Source organism: Amphiprion ocellaris, chromosome 13, assembly GCF_022539595.1.
Source record: "Amphiprion ocellaris isolate individual 3 ecotype Okinawa chromosome 13, ASM2253959v1, whole genome shotgun sequence".
In the NCBI taxonomy this organism is placed as follows: Eukaryota; Metazoa; Chordata; class Actinopteri; family Pomacentridae; genus Amphiprion; species Amphiprion ocellaris.
In genome coordinates, this window is record NC_072778.1 from 32,225,185 (window position 1) to 32,240,735 (window position 15,551).

Sequence of the window (15,551 nt, forward strand, 5' to 3'; positions counted from 1 at the left end):
TGTTTGTCTAATTTCTCTCAGCTATCCTCACCCCTCACCCCCACCAGTCGAGGAAGATGACTGCCCTCCCAAAGCCTTGTTGAGGGATTTTTTCTGTGAAAGGGAAGTTTCTTCTTCTCACTGTCGCCACAGAGCTTGCTCAAAGGGAATCTTTGGATTTGTTGAGTTTATTTGTCACATGCTCACTCAGTATGTGCAGTGAAATGCAACGTGACTGTTCCTCAAGGCTGTGCAATAACAATAAGACCTTATAAAGAACATTCTTGAAAAACACTAGAAAAAAAGAGAAAATGTCACATCATAAATGGGGTAGTGATTGTGAAGCTAAAGTGCAGTGTATATTGTGTAAGAGGGCAGTCCTGTGTGTGGTTTTGTGTGTGTGTGAGATGTTATGATAAGCATGAGTGCGTGGGTGTATGTGTGTGTGCACACACATAGACCTATAAGTTATTTAAATATTTTTGTGTGTGTATATATATATCTGTAATATGATGTTGTAAGGTCTTCAGCTTGAGCTTGGAGTTGACTTTTCTTGGTAATTGGCGGTATATTAAAAAAAGTGAATTGCTGCTAAGTAGCAGCATGATCACACTGTGGCTATGAGCACATCAGCAGACTGATACTAATATTATTTTCAGTATCACTGCAGTGTACCAGCGCACATTCTCACACAACTGCTATCATTGCTGTTGACTCTGGAAAGCAAACACAGTATTTTCTGTAATGAGCTTATTGGAAATTGGGGATTTATTATTTTATTACATCTTCAAATGTGCTCATGTGAAAAACCTAAGCAAATACATTTTTAAACCTAATTATACCTGCTAAACATCAGCATGTTACTATTATCAACATGAGCATATAAGCATGCTGCATATTATATTGGCATTTCTAGCTCTGAGCTCTAGGCTCTGGTTTCTTTCTCACAAAAAATTCCTACTCATCAGACCTACTCTCAGAAAATGTCAAATATCATGCTAATAAATGCCAGATTTTTCATTTTATCTTCCATCTCATTTATCTTCTTCCTCCATGAACTACAGGACTGGAGAAAAAGTAAAATGATTAACTTGGTAACTGATTGAACTAGATTGAGCTGTGACAAAATAGGGAGGGGAGACAAAGTGAGGGAATGATGAGAACAAATAGAAGGTTTGTAATAAAAGCAGAAAAACAGACAGGTGTCCTGTATGGAGCATAAATTTCTCCTGTACTAAAATCTCTACCAAACAGTATAAAAGCAGCTTGGCAGAACTAAGGTATGCATTCACGCTCTCCTGCCGAGTCTACCTCAGCAGTCTATTCCTTTTAATGCTAATCCTCGCTCCTGTGCCTTCCCCACAAAATATAAAGGCCAGCAGAGGGATGGATGTCCCGAGGAAAGCAGTCTTTTATTCAGCACTAGATGAATAGGACATGAATAGGGCATGGCAGTTGGCAGAACACTGGCAGGCAGACAGGCGGGCCGACGAGCAGGCTGACTGGCAGGCTGGCGGGCAGTTGAGCAGGCAAGTCCTTCTGATGCTAATTACTGTACAGCGCCTCTCCCAGTCTGATGCAACAAGGCGACAGAAAAACGGCGCTCAGGTCAGCCGCGAGGATTGGTGGGGGTGAGAGTCTACGGTGGGGTGAGGGAGTCGTGGAAAGAGGAGGGGGAGAAAATAAGAGAACCATGGAGGAGGTGGCGGTCTCAAGTTACAGCTGCTGATGCAAGAAAGAGGAAAAAACCTTCCTTCCATCTCTCTCTATCTCTTTCGCTCCTTCTGTCTCAGCAGTAGACAATAATACTGCAGTTCTAGTTAAAAAAAAAAAAAAGAGGAGGATTGAGGCATTTTTGGGAGTCCCACAGAAACCAGACAGTTTGCATGGTGACTAGGCTCCTTCAGGCCTCTCAAGCTGCTCAGATTACTGCTGTCAATCAATGTGTTCCACTCCTGTACCTCTGCACTAAACCAGAGACCATCCTTTAAAAAAAAAAAAAAAAAACACATCTTTCAAAAACAGCAAATCTAGGTTTATTCCTACCTGGCAGGCAAAAGGAAATACATTCTTAAACAAGACAATATGCAAACGGGAGGTAAAATTCCTTCATGCCTTGCTATCTTGCAGCTTTAATAAGGAAAAGCTGCTTGAAATTCACACTCGCTATCAGTTACTTGGAATAAAAATAAAAATAAATGGCATCGCATGAATCTCCTCTTGTGCTTTTCATCATTAGTTGGCAGCAGAAGCAAGTTGTAAGCAAAAAAAAAGAAAAAAGGTTTATTTCAAAATGTTGAGCTTGTTTAAAGGGGCGATGAAAGTGTTGCATAGCCTATTCATGTCTACCATCAAGCACAACGCGGCCTTGATGGAAATGATAAATCGTCAGTGGGCAGGTCTGCTATGACCAACATACTGTACGTTCTAATGATGATGCTGCCTCAGCCAATTATAATGGTGGTACAGCGTGGTGTAACACACAACACAACTAATGCCCTCATTGACACTGTTCACCCACAATATGCAAACACGTGTACACACTGCAGCATTTTTCTGTTAAATTAGCCCTTGAAAGGTTCCTAGGCCACAGGACATCTGGATCAGGTTGCTTTTACATCCGAACTCTTAACCTCGCCCACTTCTAATGATCCACATCTTGTCGTCCTTTATCCGTGTTACAAAACGGCGCGTTTCTAAAAGACGCCGCCAGTTTGCCTGCCCATCCATCTGTCTGTCTGTCTGTTGTGCGTCTTTGTGTGTCGAGTGTGTGAAGTCAGTGAAGGAGACGAACTACATTAGGACTTGGGACACAAGGTCTAATTAATTTCTCTTGCCTACGGGTTATTCAGGTAAAACAATTACACCTGTAATCTATTTTCAAAGGAACTAAACTGTCTTCGCAATTAATGTTATTATCCCTCAGATTCTAATGAAGCAGAGAAAAGACTGAAAGTGTGGCCGGGGTCTCGGTGACGGGACGTGTCTAAGGGGACCAGAACTGTGTGTGCGTGACAGTCGATACTGATGCGTAGGCTGGCGTGCGAATCTCACACATATTGGTGCAGACAACATTAATAGTGTTCCAAATGCACAAAAGATTGAGTTTGCCGCAGGATGAATAAAAATATCACAATGGGCAAGGTCTCTATAATTACTTGGATTCAATTAAGGGCCTTTTGAGCAGGTGGCTTAATAAGCTTTCAGCCTCCTCTCTCAACTGTGCAGCCGTAATGAGTGTCAGTCAGAGTCAGGAGAAGATAATGCTCTTGGCCTTAGGGCCTTCCATTACTCTCTCGTCCTCTCCTTCTACCATCAGGCCTCCAGCTACGTCTGTGACAGACATGTTTGCCTTCTCACAAACTCATTCACTCCATGACACTTAGAATGTTACACATGTAATACGCACGGAGTGAGCTGATACATGGATGAAGTACCTGCATTAAAGCTTGTAAGGATCTAGTCTGAGCAGGAGCCTGGAAGGAGTTAAGCAGGATTGATATAATATTAGTAGATAATGTGTGAGTGTTTAAGCCACGGACAAAATTTGCCGTCTTGGATTGAAAAATAGTTGTTTGAAAAAGTATTTCATACACACAAAAAAGCAAACAGCAAAGACAATTTTGTGCAAGAAAATGTATGTTATTTCTTTTTGCATTAGCTTGGGACTTTTCAGATTCTTTCCTCTGTTGAAGAAAGATTTTACCCCAGTTTTGGAGCAGTTTTAAAAACATATTTGAAATTTAAAAGCATGTTTTCAGAGGAGTGAAGTAAGAACATCAACACAACTACAGCTACACGATTATAGACAAAATGATAATCAGGATTATTTTGATCAACACTGAAACCATAATTATTTATCATGATTATTCAGGGGAAAATCATTTTAATGTACCTTCCCATTGAAATGCTGCTTACACTTCCATGAAGTGCTACATCCGTGCTAATGCTGAGGGTCCAAAGAAAGTTCTTCTTTAGTGTGTCTCCAAGATTTAAAATTTAGATAAAACTGTACCCAAAATGCTTCACTTGCTGGACATCTACATATGTCCAGATGCTCCATTTTACAGATGGTCCCTAAACACCTTGCAAGCAGGCTCTAGCAGATGCTAGCTAGATGGCTGTGCCTCGAGAAGCCTCTAGTCTCCACTCAATTAGTGCAACGTGGCAACTTAAATGTGTGACCAAAAATGAGTTTGTAAAGAGTGAAATAAGGTGTTTTAATGGCTGATTTATCCAGTTCAAACATCAGTAGTTGTATTTATATGTCCTAAGCTTGAGTTTTCAATGAGAAAAGCATTTTGGGAGCAAAAACTATAATTGTGATTGTCCTAATTTCAACAATGTAAAAATATAAAAATACACAGATACTCCATAACAATCCTGATTAGTAAAAAACAGACATATTAGCTGAGAAATGTACTTTCAAAGAACTTGCAGTTTCACAGTAAATGTATTTGTTCTTTAGACAAGTTGCCCTATTGAGCAATTTTTTTTAGTTACATGCTGTGATGTAGATAATTGTTATTGATACATTAATGTCTAAATAGTGTTTTGATGTTGTGCAGATTAGGACAGAGCTATTTTTAACAACTTTAAATCTCTTCTTCAATGCTCAATGCAATTTTTTTAATGTACTTGTTTTTGCTTAATGTAATAAGAAGTATTGATACATGTAGTGAAAATAGTTATTTTTTTAGTGAAGTAGTGGTATAACGTAGAACAATGGAAATGTTAAAGTAACTTACAAATACATGTTTAACCATGGATGGTCATAATGAATATTTTTTCATCAAGAATGAGTATGTTTACCAAACACACACACACACACACACACACACACACACACACACACACACACACACACACACACACACACACACATATACATATTTTATACATATATACATAATAAATATATAATATTTTTTTTGCCTTTGATGCCAGAGTCTAAGACATCAATCTACCACTCTCAAAGCCCTTTGCTCTTGATAAAACATGTCATCTACACTGTAAATACTGGCTGCAGCTTGAAATCCCGTCTAATTTCTTTCAGCTATATTTGGATGAGATGTTTGGAATTCAGGGTGAGTAACAGACAGACATGTTGCTGCTGTTAGGCTTATTCAACTTGAGGCGCTCAAGCAGGGGGTTCACTAAATGATCTATACTCTCTCTGCATGCATGTCTGTCCGTGTGTGTGTGTGTCTGTGTGTGTGTGTGCGTGTGAGTGCGTGTGTGTGGGTGTTACATCCCGAGACTGTATCCCAGCGTGAGAAAATCAATGAGACCAGTGTAACAGGGACCAGTCCATCAGCATTTGCACACATGCACAACCCCGTGCACTCCTCTCTTTCTCCAACACACACCCTCATGCCGGATTTTCCCACATACTGTTCACACTCGCCACACACGCACACACTTTCTCACTCTCCTGCACTCATACACACTGCTCAGTCTCACCCCCCACTCTCTCTGCACGCAGTCTAGAATATTGATGTGCTCTTTAAGAGCCCTCCTCTCTGTCTGTGTCACATTCCATCCATCTACACACCATTTCCAACCACACCATCAGATAGAGTGAAAACAATTCAGCACTAACTCTCCTTTCATACAGCGGTTTATTCAATAATCACATAGGTTCAGATGGCATTCCACCAGCTCTGCATTTCATCATCTTCACATTATAATGAGGCAATATGCCACTCTACTGTATGTCAGTTTGTATCATTTCATATCATTAATATATCCGACGTTCCACGTTGAGTGAAATATTATTCTCAAACTCTGATGTACTTCATTAAGGCAGGGAATCCACTGACAGAAGACTTCTTCTCTGGGCATTTCTGCTTTCATCTACGCCACAGGAATTTCTATGTGTGTCTGTGCTTGTGTGTTTGTGTGTGGCCATGTCTGCTGTGCACGAATGTCAGATTTAGAACTAGAGAAAAGAGAAGGAAAAGAGGTGCGTGCTCATTCATGCCTGCACTTCAGCCTGAGGTTGATTATCATGGGGTGAGTGGAAATTAATGTAGCACTAATTAGAGAAGCTTTTATGTGTGGAGGGCTAAGAAGAGGCTGCTGGTGATCTCTAAAAACTGCAGGAGAGATAGCATGAGGAACATAAAACACAGTACGCACGGCTTGATATGACACTAGTCATACGCAGATGACACAACATGTCAATTAGCATCTAGCACCATGGTGCAAGCTGCCTCATAAGGTACATTAGAATTCAGTGGCTCCGGATCCTGATTTCGGCTCGGAGCCAACAAATCAAACGGAGAGCCTATCTTTGAGGGAGCCTATCTTTATGGCATTGAAGTTGACATAAAAACAACAACACTAAAAATACCTGAACAAGAATACAAGAAGATTACTACCTTCCAATCATTCTGCCAAGCTTGTTTCATCTCTCCCTACAGTATCACCAGTTTATATCAAAACAAGCCGAAAGTGATAACTATCCGCCTTAGCTATCTTCAAGCCCCCGCTTTTAGCATGTTGTGTTTATAGCAGAGCATCTAGAATTAATGAATTTATTCCAAAATAAAAAAAATAGCACTCTGTTTGCATGTTTTGTAGACAAAAATCAGGAAAATTGCTTCTAAAGTGATTAATTTTTCTTAATTTTCCTTTCTTCCGTATCCATCAATCACTCCTTTCTCCTCCCATCGCTCTCACTCTCCGCTCTCCCTCCCATGGCACATTTTTTTCACCCTTCCCATTCCCCGCAGCCTCCTCTCACCATCCTTTGCAGTGTTATCTGGGGGATTGTGTGGTCTCTTGGTGTGAGAGGTGATGGGTACAGCAGGATGAGCGTGATAATCTGCCACACTGGATTACAGCCTAATCTCTAATCTCTCTGGTCCTCCTCGGCCCAGGGACCACCTCCACCGTGCCAATTTTATTAATCTGAGCCCCCCCCTCCCGCATCAACGGCTTAGCTTTGCCCATTTTGATTTCCCAGCTTTCATCAAGCATATAAAGCAATAGGAGTGGAAACAATAGATTGTTGTGACGCAACACTCAGAAGTGAATTCCATGACCCCTGCATGCTCTATTGGAGGATTTAGCTACTGATGAGAGTGTTAATCCTCAGAATGTGAGGATTCATCAAGAATAGTTGCTTTAGGGATGTCCCAGGTTGCCTAAATTGCAGCGGGTTGCAGTTTGGCTCGTGCATTCACTGTGTAAGTGCTGAATATGGGCCTCCGACAGCATCCGATGTAATATCCATCAGAGTTAGACCAAGCATGAAGGTTGCTGTGTCCTGTCTGACTTCATGACCTGAAACACTCACAATTAATGTCCCATATCATGGGGTTAAATTGGTGTTAGTAATTCCTCTGGCTAGTTGAGAGAAGGCAGAGTGGAGAGCAGCTATTCCACTCACGTACCGGCTAAGAGGGAACATGATTAACCAATTACCTTGCCTTTCTAATAAATGAGTAATCAGTTCAAGGCTGATCTCTGAACTGATGTCTTTCTATTGTATCAGATCATTCATCGAGCTGACTGTGTTGTATACCTAAACCTGATTCCTAATGTGAGAGAAACTGATTGAAATCTGCATCACTGGATACTGAAAGTCATTCTCAATACATTCCTGTCATAGTATAGTTTAAAAGCCATATAAATTGTATATTTAAAGAATTTTCTCATTTTGCAAATATTTTAAAAATCTCAAGTAAAAATTGTTCCAATGCACTTCTGTAGACAGAAATGCAAGGACCTGAATAGCCTGAAAAGGTGGAGAAATTATTAGGGTGTGACCTGACTGAACATGTTTATGTCCATGTACAGTCAGGACCATAAATATTTGGGCAATTACACATTTATTGTTCTACACGTTCTGTGCTTCCACGCACTCAATTTGAAAGGAATTAATGGATACCACGTTAAAGTGCCAAGTTGGTTCACCTCAATATTGAAAGAACTGTGTTTGAGATAAAGCCCTTTTAACGCACTCTGCACAATTTGCCATTGTCCAAAAGTAATTAGGCAGTTGGCTACTAAATGTTTCTTAGGCACATGTGTGCCGTTTCAACATTGATTCATGCACAAAGAGCTCACACACGTGGCTGAGAGTTGACTGAAAGCTGCTATTTATACTGAGGTGAAGCTTAATGCAAGGGGCAAAGAGGTGTCTGTGCAAGTGAAAAGGAAATCTTTAGAGAAATTAAGGCTAGTCAAGTTAATTCTAAAACAGCAGGTGCATACAGAGAAACTAGAAAAATGTCAAATGTCTTGGAGAAACATAAGCGTTATGAACGACTGGAAAACCATTTGAAGGTTGAAGAAAAACTCCTTCATGACTGCGCAATGAGACAATCTGCTCTTCAGTTTGAATTTGTTTCCTTTCAAACATCAAAAGAAGGCTTTAGGACCATAATTTTTTTCTATTTTTGTGAAATGAATTTACTCCACATACTCTTAGCCTTTCTCAAATTCTTGCAAGTACAATATCCATAATACAGTTGGAGATTTGGGTGGACTACACTAGTAGCAGCTAAAGTAGTGTCTCTTCTTTCTGATGATGCACCCCAAGATTTTCCTTTTTACCATTTTTAAAACTGTCTTCATCTCCAGCTGACGATAACTTAGCCAAGTGACATCAGCTAAGTCAAATGAATAGAGCACAAATTTCTCTGGTGCTGCAAATGACTTTATGGAACTTTTCTTTAGATATGCAGTGGTGAAAATGTAAAGATGCTTTAAAAGATTCATGTAATTATTAAGTAATTGAAGCTACATAAATAAATGGACAATTTAACATGTTGACAGATGAGCAGCAAAAAGTAATATAATAAGACAACTGGCAAAACCAGTATGCTGAAGCCTGACATGCAGTTAAGCCTAAAAACTATTGATAGACCCAATTAAATGACATTTGGAGATAATCGTAAATGGCCAACTACTGGGGGAGGGTAACAGAGGCAGCGTTGAGTTGGTCTGCACCAGCTACTGGGGCCTGACCAGCTACTGCAGCTAATGTGTGGTTTTCCATTGTGCATATGAGCTAACATAAATCCATTAACTGCACTTGAGCACAGTGTGTTGACAACAGGGAGTGACAAAGTACACTTACCACAGCATCAGACTTCAATACATTAACAGAGCAGGAGTAGGAGATGATGCTGTCTGCTTACAAATGCTCTTGTTAAGTGCACTCCGGCATTATTGTTTTCTTTCATTCACGCTTCCTTTTTGGCAAAGTTTAGTGTTTTTCTGAATTACCTGTAGATCTTTGCTTAGCTGATAGATTTGCTGATTCAAAGAAAGTGCAATAAACAGGGCAGATCTACTTAAGAAATCAGAGAGACACAGATGTTCATTTAAGTTCAGCAATTTGTGCCTCATTTGTTATTATCATGATTTGTTGTCTGATGCAAAAACACAGCAACAACGACAGAATATTGGCATATCAGTCATCAATCAGCTCTCTCGATATTGGCTATGGCATCTGCCATGGAAAAAGTGGCATCATTTGACTCCTACTAAAATCCAAGCTGAGCTTTAATGGTGACTTAGGTTAGATTTAATGAAACCTGCCTTGTGTCCTTAAAATAATCCTGATTTATTGAAATAAGTATGGCTTAACAGTGCTTATTGAACCAGCCTCTGGACTGCACATTTGCCTTTTTGCTCTTAAAATGTCGATACAAAATAAATCCAGCAGGAACAGTTAAAGCAAACTGAAGTGAAACACTCTAAGGCATTGCTGATGTGTTCATTCAATACATTTAATATTTACAGCACTTTCAAACTACTGTATTACATTTGTTCTGTTGTTACTCACGGGCAAATACTGTCGATAGCTGAGCACCGAACATCTGTTATTACGGTGTATGCTGCTCACCTCTGTCACCAGCGTGTGTGTTTTCAGGGTTGAGTGTGTCCAGCAGGTGGATGGAGCTGGTGGGTCTGGTTTTGCTGCGGTCGTCCTGCTGATGGTCCGCTGAGCTCAGGCCGTTCTCATACAGCTGGCTCTCGCCATGTCGCAGATGCCAGGTCAAACCTAACAGGTGGACCGCTACACACACAATACACCCACACACGCATAGACACACACAGTGACAGCCATAGGGAGGGGAAAAACAGGTAGAACAGATCATTATTCAAGGCATGTAGAGGGGCGTGTCTGAATCTTCTTTAATGCCCATCTTAGAGCGCTCACTCTCTTTATGTGCTTATTAGTGCCCAGCAAGCAGCGGACAATTAGCAAATACACACACACACACACACACACACACACACACACACACACATACATATATATGCGCACACATTCATGCGCACATAACACAGAACGTGGCAGAGGTGGGCAATTAAAGCAGATCTTCAGAGTCTGCGCCCAAGGCTGGTATTAAAGCGGTAACACAGTCTTTTATGCATGACTAATGATGCTTTGAAAGCTGCTGCCGATTCACAATCCATATGGGCCTTTCAAACAACAAAGGGTACGGGAGGATACTGGGTTCCCCTCCCACTCATAAAAATGTTTACTAGGACAACAATCCGACATGCTGTTAAATAAAAACAACTAACACCTGCCCATTAAGGAAATTAATTAGCGCCTTGCATGGTTGTCAATAAAATGTTCAGTAAAACCTTCGACTTGCTCCGACCAATCACAAGGTCCCGTTCACATGATTGTAGTAGTTTTTTTACTTTAAAAGATTTCCAAAAAGGTAATGTGCCTTTGCTGATAGGGAAGAACAAAGCAAATGAAATACATCATTGCAGGTTTTTTTTTTTTTTTCCCCTCCTCTGACACATTTGGAACATCAAACAAAAGCAAAGGCTCAAATCACAAAGGTACTATGTGCTGGTGGCAGTCGGAGGATGGCTGCTGCATGCAGATCAAGGTAAGGAACTTCTAACGACTTCAAACATCTTCACTGTCTGTCCTCTGTCTACTGATTGCCGACACCCAGAAAAAGCACTTGACACGAGCTTGCTAACACTTGCACAAAATGGCTGCTTAGAAAAACAAATCCACAATTATACGGCATAAACCAACGCAATCACACAGGTACGGCGCTGCTGCGTACCTGCTACTTTCATGTATGCACGCATGGACACACACCTACACGCTCACCCACACTCCATCCCCCCGGCTGATGAGGAATACCTAATTAAAACTCCAGATAGTTGAAAGCCATTTTCAGTTGTTTTCCCCATTGCAGAAGCACAGCAGAAAGGAGCCATTTTTCTCAGAAAAATACAGCAAATCTATGATGAGCTCTGAGAGCTGAAGCCGGCGTGGTCCCATGCTGCACTCTGGGATCTATGGGGATCAGCAAATCATACATTTCAACTCCTGACTAGCCCAAGCCACTGTTGGTTTAGCTATCTACTCATGCACAATATGAGCTCTTCAAAGCAGAACACTGACGATTACTAGGGCCATGAGGGAGACGTCATGCATCATTTAGTTCAGACTAATTGAACTGTCAGCCTGTGACGAGACCAGACATGGACACGTACAGATTCTTCACATCAGTGGGAGTACGAGTCACTCATTTTTAAATAACTATTTATTTCAACGCTGTAGTTTTGCTTCTTTTCAGTTTAAAAGATGCAGTGTGGGGTATTTTCTCATTAACACATCGGTGTGAAATTAGTTGTGATGACTCATTCTGATGCTGAGGAAAGAAAAAAAGCGACAAACAGTCACCCAAATGATCTGCCTTGTACACTCAATTTCATGGGTTTAGTTTCCAGCAAAATCCCCTCTGGTTGTCTGGTACTGTATGTACTGCATCTTTTGACAGGTGGGAAGAAAAAAACAGGCAGGTAGAAGGAAACTCATGGAGAAAAAAAGAACATATTGATGATAGTCAGAAGCACATGGCAGATTTGGAGACAATCCATCTGAGATTTCCTGGAAGCCCATTATCAACTCCTCTCTATTAGGATTAAACATGAAACATAGTATTGCAAAAGTAGGTTTGCATTCATCATCACTGTTTGCACTGCATTATATTTCGCAGTGGAGTGGAACAACCTATCATAGTTTCATAAATTAGTCTGTAAGAGTGCTCAGTGAGGGATGACAAGTTATTCCCAAACTGATACATTTAGCATTTCCACCATTCAATCTCTCGTGCTCCATTCTCTGCTCACGTCTTCTCATCTGAATGGCTTTTCTTGCTCTCCTTGTTCTCTGGTGCCACCACCCTCCCTCTCTCCCAAACTCCCCCTGTTAGCCAAGTATTACCCACTCCAGCTATGACTCTGCAGTGACAGTCCTCACCAGCACTCCTACCTTCTCCTCTTTACCACTCCATCCCTCCTCAAAAGCCCCTCAGACCATACTTCTGCTCCTGCTCATCAGCCTCTCCTCTCTCTCAGTCTCTCTCTCTCTCGCTCTCTTGTTTTATGGCTGTTGACCTTTTGCCAGAACACTTAGCATCCACAGTCAGAGAGCGTGCACGTAAACCGAGGCGAGGAGGGAACAAGGACCGAGGAATGTGACGAGGAGAGGAAGGCAGCAAACAGTGAAAGTCTGTGCTCTTGTGGATCTGATATCCTAACAGTAATATTAAGACTGGTTGAGGACGCGCTTGTTGTTTTCACTTGACTCGAGTTAATGCTGGGTATTTAAAAATTCTCAGAGCCCCAAGCAAGGACGGGACTGAAGCTTAAATTTCGGTTTATGTTTTGGGGATACAGATAAAGTGGGAGTTATTTTAGATGTCTAGGACTCTGCAACCAAGAGTCTCATCCATTTGCTGCAGCTGACTGGCTGTTGGAGTGTTTCCATGGCCTGGATCGACATGAAACTTGTGCCGTTGTATCAGTATATTATAAAAAAAAAAAAAGATGAGCAACTGCTGAGCATGAAGGTTTCTTCTTAACCTTGGAAATATTATTATTTCGACAAAACAATCTTGACTCAAGAACCACTTACCAGCATTTTCAGATGGAGCTGGCTCAGTTGTCATAGAGATATGTTGGTTGCCTAAGTTACATTGTTGTCACAAGTTCCAGAAAGTGGACCTTGGGTTTGGATTATGTTGTCAAATGAACAGCTGCTTCAGTATGCTGTCTATCTAGCTTGATAAAAGGACAAACATACATGCTCGTGTAGGTAAAAATGTAAGGAGATAAGTTAAACAGAACTAAGCAGGGCTGAATTTGTTACGAGGTTAGCAGGGGAACCCAAGCGCAGACTCACAGAAACTGACAGACAGATGAATGAAGGCTTATAGATTTAATTAATCAAAAAAACAAAACCAATACATAAATGGAGAACTGAACTGAGAGAACAGAATAAAACCAAACAACTCAAAGCTCGACAATAACCACTATGAATACCAAAATGGAAGTCAACCAAAACTAAACTGAACTTACAAAACTAAATTAAGGAGGAGTACTCACTAGATGGGGAACTGAATACAGAGGGGAAAACAGGCTGAGGTAATCCAGGGGCAAATGGGGAAGAGGAAGGAACAACTGGCTAGAGACTGAAGCTGAGCTGATGAGAAACCAGGAAGAAAACTGAGTCCATGCGTGAGAAAATCCAGGAGGGGGGAAAACAGAGTCCAAAAGCAAATCCAACAGAATGTCTTGAGTCCGTGACAAGATGTGAGTCTTTGAGGGTATGTGGGTCGATGATCCGGCAGGGAGTGAATGAATGAGCAGGGTTTAAATAGTGAACAGGAGATATTGCGGGCAGGTGAGCTGATTACTGCAATGTGAGTCAGGTGTAGTAATCAGGTGAGTGTAGACAGGTGAGAAGGGAAGCAAGAGACAGGGACGAGAGAGACAAGAGGGAAAGAGATGACAGACAGAGGGAGCCAAAGGGACAGGTCAAAATAGATGCAGAAAATCAAGGAGGAAGAAAGAAAGAGGGAGAAAGAGGGAGAAGGAACAGGAGCAGGAGCGGAATCATAACAGAATTAATCAGTAACGGGGTGTTGATGTCGATCCCAATGAATGCCAGCCATTTCAATTTTAAATTTCACCTCAATAGGGCAAACTGTCCAATAAATTACATCTTCAAACTGCTAAACTAGTTTGTCACTGTGGAAATATATTTGAGGAAATTCAGGGATATATACTGTAAATATGAAGCTACAGCCAACAGCTGGTTCACTTAGCTTAGTGTAAGAGCTCCAACAACTGATAAATGGAATATTTTTCAGTTACTAAATTAATCATCAACTATTTTGATCATTGATTAATGAATTTGAGCATTTTTTTTCTTTTTAAAGTAAAGACGTCTAAATTCTCTGATTGTGGGTTTTTGAATTTGTATATTTTCCGGTTTCTTTCTTCCTCTATGACAGTAAACTGAATCTAAGGCTTTGGGCAACATTGATTTACAATTTCCCCCATTTACTGATATTTTAAAGACTAAACTATTAACTGATTAAGAAAATAATTTCTCAGTCAGTGAAAATACTTGCAGGCCTACTTAGTGTAAAGACTGGACTAGCTCTGGCCAACAGTAACTGAGTCTCTCTAAAGACAGATGAGAGAGGTATCAATCGTCTCATCTAACTCTCCGCAAGAATCCACACATGTACATTCATTCACTGAGGAAACAAGGACATCACTAACAATGGTCCCCCAGTGACACTGAGCTGTGTAAGGTTTGTGTTAACCACACGGTTACCAGGATGCTCTGTGTTTCTAAGGAACATTTATGACATCTCAAAAGAAACTTTAAGAATGGGACTGTACAGCAGTAGAAGAAATAGTTCCTCTCCTTTTCTCAACTCTGTCACTTACAACATCTGATACATTTTTCATCTGTTCCGAGGACACATAAAACACATACTTGCTCATACAAAAACACAGACGCAGCGTGCAGTCCGTTACACGAGCAGCATGTGCCCAGCGTGAACCTTCACTCTCACTCTTTTCCTCCTGCACCGTCTATCCATCTCCCTCTCAGTGTCCACCTTTTTCTCATGCGCTCCAGCAATAAAAAATAAAAAAAACCCACATAACCGTCACATGTTAGAGAGAGTTCTTGGAGTGAGTCCAGTCATTATAACCAGAGAAGGAGCAGCAGCACAGTGCGACAATGAGCAGCAGTGCAGCGAGCTAACAGGCCGAGGCCCTCGCACACATGAATCATTGATCAGTGTGACAGTGAGATGACTGCCTGAGGTAATAGGACTGCGCTGCTGTGAGGGGGTTCTGTAGTAGACCCTCGCTGTCGGCTAACCTGCTGAGATGTGTGTGGAGGATGAGGCAGGCTGAAGAAGAGAAGCACGCCAGGTGTAGGGAGAAGACTGAGACAGTTCACTATTAAAAGAAAGCGGGGTGCTCGATATGGCTGTTTTTGTTTTTTTTGTTTTTTTAAAAAAAAAAAAAAAAAAAACTACTATGGAGGGGAAAAAAACAAGAAATTTGTGAATAAAGTTAGCAAGTCTGCACAGATAGCCTCTCCATTAGGGGCTTTGTGCATTAACAGCAGGGATCCAAAGATGTATAGATGACGCATCTTTATCGGAGCTGTGATAAATTACGAATCAATGAATTCTTCTTTTCAAGATAGGCATGTTTTAAAAAGCAGATTATTTGAGCTGGTAGACGCGACGATAATGCTA

General features: G+C 41.0%; 1 protein-coding gene across 1 annotated transcript in view; it reads right to left on the bottom strand.

Moving 5' to 3' along the window:
* The window catches only part of tenm1 (teneurin transmembrane protein 1), a 188,429-nt gene that overhangs the window by 90,356 nt on the left and 82,522 nt on the right, over window positions 1–15,551 (bottom strand). The window contains exon 6 of the mRNA XM_055016602.1: window positions 9,842–10,015. Within this exon, the coding sequence (XP_054872577.1) occupies window positions 9,842–10,015 (174 nt within the window). The remainder of the gene's footprint in view (window positions 1–9,841; window positions 10,016–15,551) is intronic.